The sequence below is a fragment of the Macrobrachium rosenbergii genome, chromosome 11 (genome assembly GCF_040412425.1).
Source record: "Macrobrachium rosenbergii isolate ZJJX-2024 chromosome 11, ASM4041242v1, whole genome shotgun sequence".
Taxonomy (NCBI): Eukaryota; Metazoa; Arthropoda; class Malacostraca; order Decapoda; family Palaemonidae; genus Macrobrachium; species Macrobrachium rosenbergii.
The window spans coordinates 31,727,861-31,737,860 of NC_089751.1; the positions used below are offsets into that span (position 1 = coordinate 31,727,861).

General features: G+C 35.0%; 1 protein-coding gene across 9 annotated transcripts in view; it reads left to right on the top strand.

Annotated features, from left to right (window-relative positions):
• The window catches only part of Sulf1 (Extracellular sulfatase Sulf1), a 468,168-nt gene that overhangs the window by 320,232 nt on the left and 137,936 nt on the right, over window positions 1–10,000 (top strand). For all 9 annotated transcript variants that reach the window (XM_067111459.1, XM_067111465.1, XM_067111463.1 and 6 more), the window contains one exon: window positions 8,964–9,763. In XM_067111459.1, coding sequence (XP_066967560.1) covers window positions 9,013–9,763 — 751 coding nt within the window. In that variant the 5' untranslated portion in view covers window positions 8,964–9,012. The remainder of the gene's footprint in view (window positions 1–8,963; window positions 9,764–10,000) is intronic.

The window sequence follows — 10,000 nt, forward strand, 5'->3', positions numbered from 1 at the left end:
ATTATAATAATATTATTATTATTATTATTATTATTATTATTATTAATTGCAAAACCCTTAGATCGTTATTTTGATGACTTCCTTTTATCGTAACCAAACAGCGGCACATTCTCAGTTAGCTTTCAACAGCATAGTAAGCTGAGTCTGGTTACATTTTATTTATGTCTGGTTATCTGATCCCGTATGTTGGCGTGACAGCTGTAATGCTTCCCTTGACGAAATTTTGTGTTGGAAGAGAGAGAGGGGGAGAGAGAGAGGTGCTGGATTTTCCCGTCTTATTGATTGATTGGATGACACGTAGTTTCCTGTCCGTTATATATGATTGAAATTTCATTTTAGGTTTGTGGTACATATAGACAAGAAAAAGACTTGAAATGAAGTCTTGAAGTTTTTTCCAATTTTTTTTTTTTTTTTTTTTTTTTTTTGTGACCTTTTCAAGAATGGAACGTAGACAAAAAGTTTTGTGCATTGCAGACTTTCTTATGGACATCTGTGACATTTTTTCCTCCTTGCTTTAAATTACGTTAGACACTCCGTTCTCTTTAGCTGGTTTAATCACCGAAAGTTTGGAGGCTGCCTTGCTGAAACGTGTGTGTAATCCTGTGAATAATTCTTTTAGCTGGAAAAATTAAGGATGTAAAATAGTTTGAGTCTGGCATTGGGTGAATTTCGGACTTTTTTCTTTAGTGATTTTTAAAAACCGTGTCAGACTTATTCATGCATTTGTTTGTGAAAACTAATGCGAACACATGCACACGCACATTATATATATATATATATATATATATATATATATATATATATATATATATATATATATATATATATATATATATATATATATATATATATATATATATATATATATATATATATATATATACTCGTATATATCCTTATGTTTAAAATAATATCAGTTTCATTCTCGCAGTTCTTTTGCATATTATTTTACAATTTGAATTACATTTGAATGTTATACTAGAGCCTTTCCCATTTTTTATATTCTTTATTAATATAAAAATAAGTGGTAGTTATCTGTCATCTCTTTTTTTAAGCCTTTTCTTATTTTAGTCTTGTTTTATATTAAAAAAATCGCAAATTTTTAAGCATTATCTAATTTGCAGTAAAAAAAAACTAGTTGACATATATATGACTTTTTTGTAGCTAGAAGGAAAATTGAAAACCATACTAGTTCCATTATTTTTATGCATTTGCATATTGATTCATATCTGCATTTACAAGGATAGCTGGAAATTATATTCGACTCCTTCATGACTGTCCTTATCTTGGAATCAGGAATTATTAGATGGCTTAATATTAGTTTTTCAGCTTTTCATGTTTCTTCATTTGTCATGAAACTGTGTTTAGTTCAAGTACTTTACTTTAAGCTCCACGAATGGTATTTATCATTGCAACATTAAGGACTTCGTTAAAGAGATATCAAAAGTAGTCTGGGTCTGGATATTGTTTCTTTTGGGGGAGACGATGGCTTTAGCCTTTCAAGTGTCAGTGATTTCGCTTTGACAGATTCAAAGGTTTTTGTAGCAGAGCGGCTGGTAATGAAGTTTTTTTTCTTCTCTCTCTCTCTCTCTCTCTCTCTCTCTCTCTCTCTCTCTCTCTCTCTCTCTCTCTCTCTCTCTCTCAACCTCTGTAAACGGGATATATGATATTTGAGGGGACCTTGCACGTTTTTTTGAACAGTATTAGTTTTCTGTGAAAGAAAACTATTGAAATGACTATTTGTCTGTCCGCCCTTAGATCTTAAAAACTACTGAGGCTAGAGGGCTGCAAATCGGGATGTTGATCATCCACCCTCCAATCATCCAACATAGTAGTTTTTATTTTATTTAAGGTTAAAGTTAGCCAGGATAGTGCGTCTGGCAACGCTATAGGACAGGCCACCAGCAGGGCGTGGTTGAAAGTTTCATGGGCCGCGTCTCATACAGCATTATACCGAGACCACCGAAAAATGGATCTGTTTTCGGTGGCCTTGATTATAAGCTGTATAAAAGCTCAACTGGAATCTTCGCCGCATTTTTTACTTTTTTCTTTTTTTCTAATACTTCTGAGGGATCACACACTGCATGAATATTGAACAATAAAATGCTCTCTGGTAATGCTGGCGTTACTGGGAATTGCTTTTTTCCTTATATTTTCGCATATGGGAATTTGCAAAATGCGGTTTCCTTACATTTTTGTAGACTATTCTTGGACCTCGAAATGTCATATCTCGTAATAATTGTAACAGAATTTTTATTCAGGAATAATCGGAATCATTTCCACTGATGATGATGCCCTCGTGTTATTTTATACCCCGCTCATTGTTTAGGACGTTGCTTTGCATATCTGTGCTGGAAGAGAAATGAGGTGATGTCTCTCCACTTTTTCATGCGTTTCTGTGATAGCAGCCGCTCAGTTTAACCTGAGCTATTCTTCCGTCACTATGGATCCTAAGGGATTCTTGTTTGTGCAGTCGAAAGCTATTTGAATCTTTTGTATTTCAGTCATTTTATATATATATATATATATATATATATATATATATATATATATATATATATATATATATGTATGTGTGTGTGTGTATATGTATATATATACATACATTCATATATATATATATATATATATATATATATATATATATATATATATATATACATTCATATATATATATATATATATACACATACATAAAAATATATACATACATATAAATGTATATATATATATATATATATATATATAGAGAGAGAGAGAGAGAGAGAGAGAGAGAGAGAGAGAGAGAGAGAGAGAGAGAGATGGATTCCTGCTCTTTCGAGTAGGGCATATGTAGTGTTTTTATTTCTCTTTGTCTGCTTCGAGTGAAAATCTGAAGTGGTCAAGAGGGTGGAAGAAAGAACGAGAAAAGGAAAATGTCAACAGAACCAATCACGCGTTTCTATCTCCTGAGAATTCCGGTCAGACAGAAAAAGAAATATGAACAAAGGGAGACATTTTCTAGCGCGCGACATTGCGACATTTCTTTTTGAAAACCTTCCTGACTTGACGGTAGAGAAATAATACAAAATAGAAGTGACCTAAAGTGTCAAGTTCTCTCTTTTATTGTTTAAGTGTAAAGTGAGCAATATGATCTGAATTGTTTTATATATATATATATATATATATATATATATATATATATATATATATATATATATATATATATATATACACTATATATATATATGTGTGTGTATGTATGCAGTATATATATGTGTGTATATATATACATATATATATGTATATATATACAGTACATATATAATTATTTGGAAATAAATTTAATGGATGATGGTAGGATGAGAAGATAGGTGAGAAGGAGAGATAGGATGGTATGAGAGTGTCTGCAAAACAATTGGGAAGAAACCTTAACGATCGATGTAAGTCAAAGTGGGATTTCATGAAGTGATTGTTGAGCCAACAACCCTTTAAGCTAGTGAAGTGTTGATGTTGAATGAGAATGAAAGAAAGAAGGTTGAAGATGTTGCTGATGAACTGTTTGCAAGGCATGTGTGGCGTAAGAAGAATTGAAAAGGCGAATTATGTTTAGATACTAGAAGTGGTAAGAAGGTTAGCATAGCTGGGAGAATGGATCAGAATATTTTGAAATAGTTCGGTCAAGTGGAAACCATGGACGAAGACAGGTGGGTGAAAAGATGTGAGGAACATCTAGAACGGGTTGTATTTATCGCATGAAAGAGGTTCTAAGAAAGACTGACCTTAATATCAAGAGAATGGAACAGTGTTGGTTAGGGGCTTTGATTTGTTGCTGATGAAAATATAGTTAGTATTCTGTAAGTTTTACTGAACAGGAACGTTCATCCAATGTTCAGTGATTAAAGTAAGAACATGACAACGACCATAGTACTGATTTTTTTCTCTTGAGCAAATCCTTTGAGGTGAAATGGTTTAATGCAACGGAAAAAAATATATATATTTATATATATATATATATATATATATATATATATATATATATATATATATATATATATATATATATATATATGTATGTATGTATGTGCATTATGTATATATATGTATATATACAGGTTTGCCAGAGGAGAAAACGAAGAATATTTAATCGACTTGTTTCAACATCTAATTTGTGTAGCGTTGTGGCATATACTAAAAACTAATTGGGATGCACATATATCTTTTTGCTTTTACGATTGCAGCCTTCAACATTTTTCTCTTATTTGCCAGAACCATATTTTTTTTTTCATTGTATTTCTTTTAGCATCTTTCCACCCCTTGACGTTTTGTCTCTTTTTCTTAACATTAATCATATTTCTCAGCTATACTCCTTTATTTTTAATTGTATTTCTCCTTAAGGTAGTAACACAGAAGCCCATTTAGAGGCATCTCCTCTTAGTGTTTTTCATTCCAATTTTGCACATTGCATGCAAGTTTTTATTTTTATTTTTTTTTTTTTTTTTTTTTTGCAGCAAAACTGAGTGAAGCTCGTTCGTTTAAGCCACTTACTGCGAACACGATAAAACATAACTTCAACTTTGCCATCAAGCTTAAGAAATATTGGTGATAAAAACCACTTCAAGATGCAAATATGAATTATATATATATATATATATATATATATATATATATATATATATATATATATATATATATATATATATATATATATATATATATATATATATATATATATATATATATATATATATATAATGTAAATATATAGATTTACTAAGAGGACCTCATTAGAACCCGATGGTATCTTGCGAAGATATTTATTCTAGAAAGATTATAAACTTTTCTTGAATAAATATCTCAGCTAGACACCATCCAGTTTTAATGAGGTTCCGTTAGTAACTGTATTAATGCACAGAACAATTGTGTAAGTGATAAAGTTAATATACGTATACACACACACACACACACATATATATATATATATATATATATATATATATATATATATATATATATATATATATATATATATATATATATATATATATATATATATATATATATATATATATATAATAAATGATTAAAATTATTGCATCTGTGTCGCGTGCTTCCGTCTTTATTTCATTAGTTTCTGCCTCTCTGTTTCATTATTTCCCTCTTAGGGAGAGGCACCATCTGGTGTTACCTGCAACCCCTCACATTCTTTTTGTATTTCTTTTTTTCCCTGTTTTTCCCCTTATTTTCCCCCTTTCGGAATCCTGACATATGTCAATCCGGATGTTGTCTCGTGTGCATCCGGTCGAGTTCTGCCTTCGGTTGCTAAGAGGTTTTCCCGTTTTCATTCTTTGGGTTAATGGCGTCTGGACGATGACGATGGCAGGGTTCGATTAGCTCCCCCCCTCTCTCTCTCTCTCTCTCTCTCTCTCTCTCTCTCTCTCTCTCTCTCTCTCTCTTCTTGTGCCAGTGTAGTATATTTTATTATAAGTAAATATATTGTGAAATAGTCGTCACGTAAACCTTTGACTCTCTCTCTCTCTCTCTCTCTCTCTCTCTCTCTCTCTCTCTCTCTCTCTCTCTTCTTGTGCCAGTGTAGTGTATTTTAATATAAGTAAATATGTTGTGAAATAGTCCTCACGTAAACCTTTGACTCTCTCTCTCTCTCTCTCTCTCTCTCTCTCTCTCTCTCTCTCTCTCTCTCTTTTGTGCTAGTGTAGTATATTTTAATATAAATAAATATATTGTGAAATAGTCCTCACGTAAACCTTTGACTCTCTCTCTCTCTCTCTCTCTCTGTGCCAGTGTAGTATATAAACCTCTCTCTCTCTCTCTCTCTCTCTCTCTCTCTCTCTCTCTTCTTGTGCCAGTGTAGTATATAAACCTTTGACTCTCTCTCTCTCTCTCTCTCTCTCTCTCTCTCTCTCTCTCTCTCTCTCTCTCTCTCTCTCTCTCTCTCTCTGTTGCTACTTTTTGATGGATGGCATGCCTAGTATAGTTGTCAGTATTATTGAAAGCTTATAGTTTACAACTGTTAGATATTTTGAAAAGAAAGTTTTTGTACTTTGGTATTTTTGGTAGATAATATACACAGATTATAACTGTATTTGTAAATTAAGCATTTTTTTTGTTTGGTTACCTCATCCTGATGGAAGTATGGGACTGCCATCTTCTTAATGGCAGCATATCATATAAACCTGCGTAAACTAGTTTATTTGACACTTATAAAAAATCGTTTTGTACTTTTTTAAGACTTTCTACTCATATATTTTCATGAAGCTTCATACATCGATACACCATAGTGAAAGCATTTTAGCCATGACAAATTTGTAACCTGGACCTTCCGTATAATCATGTTTCTATTTTCCATATGTCGGTCTGTATATATATTTTTTTTTTTGTTTATTTAGCTCAATTCCAAAGAAGCGATAAATATATCTCCATTTAAACTTACCAGTGAGTAGCATTCATGTCCTGTGGACATCATAACAAACAAGTAAAAGATGCGCCGAATTTTCTTCGGCGCAGTCGAGTTTTCTGTACAGCGTATAATACTGTATGAAACTCTCAGCCACGGCCCTTAAAACTAAAACCACTGACCCTCTCTCTCTCTCTCTCTCTCTCTCTCTCTCTCTCTCTGTGTGTGTGTGTGTGTGTGTATGTCAGGGTAAAATACTTGTAATTGAATAAATATATTATGAAAAAGTCCTATTGTAAATCTCTCTCTCTCTCTCTCTCTCTCTCTCTCTCTCTCTCTCTCTCTCTCTCTCTCTCTCTCTCTCTCTTAGTATGAATAAATATATTATGAAAAAGGATATGTCAGTGTTGTATGTTTTTAACTGAGATAAATATACAATGCAAGGATGTTACCAGGCTAGCTAAGGAAATGGCTAATGCTGGCATTATTTTTACGCCGCTTTTATTACCCGCCGACCACTAGTGTTTTGGGTGAACATAGCCATCGTTTATGAGAGGACTCAAGCTTCAGTGTCTTTGTGGTCTGTTTGTTTTTGCAGGTATTCTTAACCCTTTTCACTCTTTTTTTTTATTTTAGAGAGAGAGAGAGAGAGAGAGAGAGAGAGAGAGAGAGAGAGAGAGAGAGAGAGAGATAAGCCGGCTACCATCACGTGTACCATTTTTTTCAAGACCCCTTCATTAATTTTGATGTTCATCTAAATAATTCTTTCTCTGTTAAACGTAAATGGGTACATAGTCATACATTGATATATATATATATATATATATATATATATATATATATATATATATATATATATATATATATATACATGTATGTATGTATTAGACAAATATATATATATTTTTTTTGTCTAATACATACATACACATATATGTATATATATATATATATACAGAGATATATAGAGAGAGAGAGAGAGAGAGAGGGATAGAGAGAGAGAGAGAGAGAGAGAGAGAGAGAGAGAAGAGGTTCATATTTATTGTATGGACATGTCTTGTATTGTAGTTGATATGAATGATATTATTTATTTCTGATGTGGTTTTTCAATGACCGAAACATTATTTTTGGTACTTCCAGATTATCTCTCTCTCTTTCTCTCTCTCAGATATATATATCTTTTCCTAAACCTCACTTACAATGCCAAGACTGCAGAATAGACGTCAAAACAAAAGAGAGAGAAGAGCCCCTTGAAAACTGATTCTTAAGCCTTATTAGGATTTGTGCTTTCCTTTGTTTTATTTACTACTGTTTATTTCAGGGACCGTAAGTCATCGTTTTTCCCAAATATCTTTCAAACTAATTATTTGATCGAAATGATACTTTGACACAGTGTACAATACTTCTTCCGCTAATATTTGGTAAATGGTTTTAGTTAAGGCATTTACTCTTGACTTACATGGTGTTGCCAAGCATCGCCAAACTATCCCCATCCCGTCCCTCCCTTTCCTCTCCCCTCCTCATCCCTCCCTCAACCCACTTTCCTGGCCTCCCCATCTCCTCCCCCACATCTCCTGTCTGTGGGGGATGAGGGACGTTCGATTGCGTATATTAGTCCTGCTAACTCATGCGACTTTGCCGTTAAAAGTTAAGAGTAAACGCCTTAACTAACACCATTTGACAGTGCACTACATTACCAAAAATTAGCGGGAGGAGTCTCGTACACTGTGTCAAAGTGTAATTTCGATCAAATAATTGGTTTGAAAGATATTTGAGAAAAACGATGACTCGCGGCCTCTGAAATGAATAGTAGTTTTCCTTTTTTGCTGACAAAATAAACACGGTTTAAAACCACGGCAACTACAAGTTTTATTTTTTTTAATTCACTTATTACGATTCGATGTCTTTAAACTCACTAAGAAATTTGAGCATTCCTTTTAGCAAGGGATGATGGGAGTATTACGTATTACTGCCATGGAGCAGAAATTTTCACTCACAAAGAAACAAAATATCGAAGAACGACTGTCGATTCCGGAGTCTTCCTTCAGAACCTGTTTTCCAGGAAGAACGGTTGATAAGAGTACAGTATTCATTAAAGTTCTCGGCAGCAGTAATTAATCCATTTAGATTATCACCTCCTTCATTACGTGGTTATCGGAGGGAGTAAAAGTGCAATAGACCGTGAGGACCATCGATTTTTTTTGAAAGATTGGAGGAAAATTTTGTTGCATTTTTTCTGGTCTATAGAAATGTTCGTTTCGTTAGTTTTGGATGCTTTCTTATATTTAAGTTTGTCTGATTTCGTTTTATTTATTCATTTTTTATCAGTGAAGATAGAGGCTTAGTAAAATTGGGTTTTGTACATGTACCAGTACGCTGTAAAATTTTGTTCTCTTGTCCTCACTTCATAAAGGTTGTTATAGCCTAATTCTTGTTATAATTCTTGCCAAAATAATGATGCAACGAAGCCTTTTCACACATGAGACGTTAGAATATTAGGGTGTAAAGATTGTACATTGATCTTGAGATTTCAGATACTTAACTGTATTTTCTCGTTCTTTCATTACAGAAAATGCCGAAATAACGGAAGGCTCACAGGAATTCAGTAGACCGTCGCCATGACGACCACCATCCACAGCCGTTGGAAAAACGACTGGCCATTATGGTTGACTTTTGGTTTGGTTCTGTCCCTCTTGGTAGCGAAGACCTCGACACAAGATACCTACCACGGGACAAGGGACGCTTCCCGCTTGCCCTGGGAGGGCCCTCGCGATAGCCACAGAAGCACCCACCATCCGAATCACAACCGCCATCACCGCGACTCCGTGGATCGCACGACGGCCAGAAGCTCTTGGTACGAAGTCAGCGGCCTCCGCGGCTCCAGCGGGAGACGCCAAGATGCCGCTGCTGCAGCTGCAGCATCCTCCTCTTTCCAGCAGTACCCTTACGATTACTCCCGCCAAAGGTCTCCTCCATATCACCAGCCACTGCTGCAGCAGGAGTCGCCCCCACCTGTGCCTCCCGCTCCTCCGCCGCAACATCAGCCGTCCTCCCGCAGGAGCTCAAGCGGCGGCGCGAGGCCTGGCGTCAGGTCTTCGGGAACTTACACCAGTGATCATTCCAGATCGCGAAGCAGTGGGTCGTCGTTTTCGTCGTCTTCGTCGTCATCATCATCATCAGCATCAGCGTCTTCGTCGTCATTCCAAAGTCGGGCCAGTAGCAGCCAGAGGTGGCGCCCTTACAACCAGGGGCATCCCGTCCACAGCCCTTGGGCGGACATTCACGTGGCGCATCGTCCTGCCACGCCCAGGAGGGACAAGAGGCCGAATATTGTGTTGATCATCTCGGACGACCAGGACGTTGAGTTAGGTGAGTCTTGCAGACATTCTGGGACTGTGCCGTTATAATGAAATGGCTTTTGATACCTGAAATAAAAACAATTACCACACCCTTTCTTTATGAAGTTCAGCTTAGAGTTCATAGAATGTAACTGAGTTGTGTAGTCTTTTCTTTCACGTACATAGATATCTCATTGCTTTTGTTAATGTGTATAGCTATTCCAGTTAATTTTTTTTTACATATCTTTCCTTCAAATTAATCATGAGC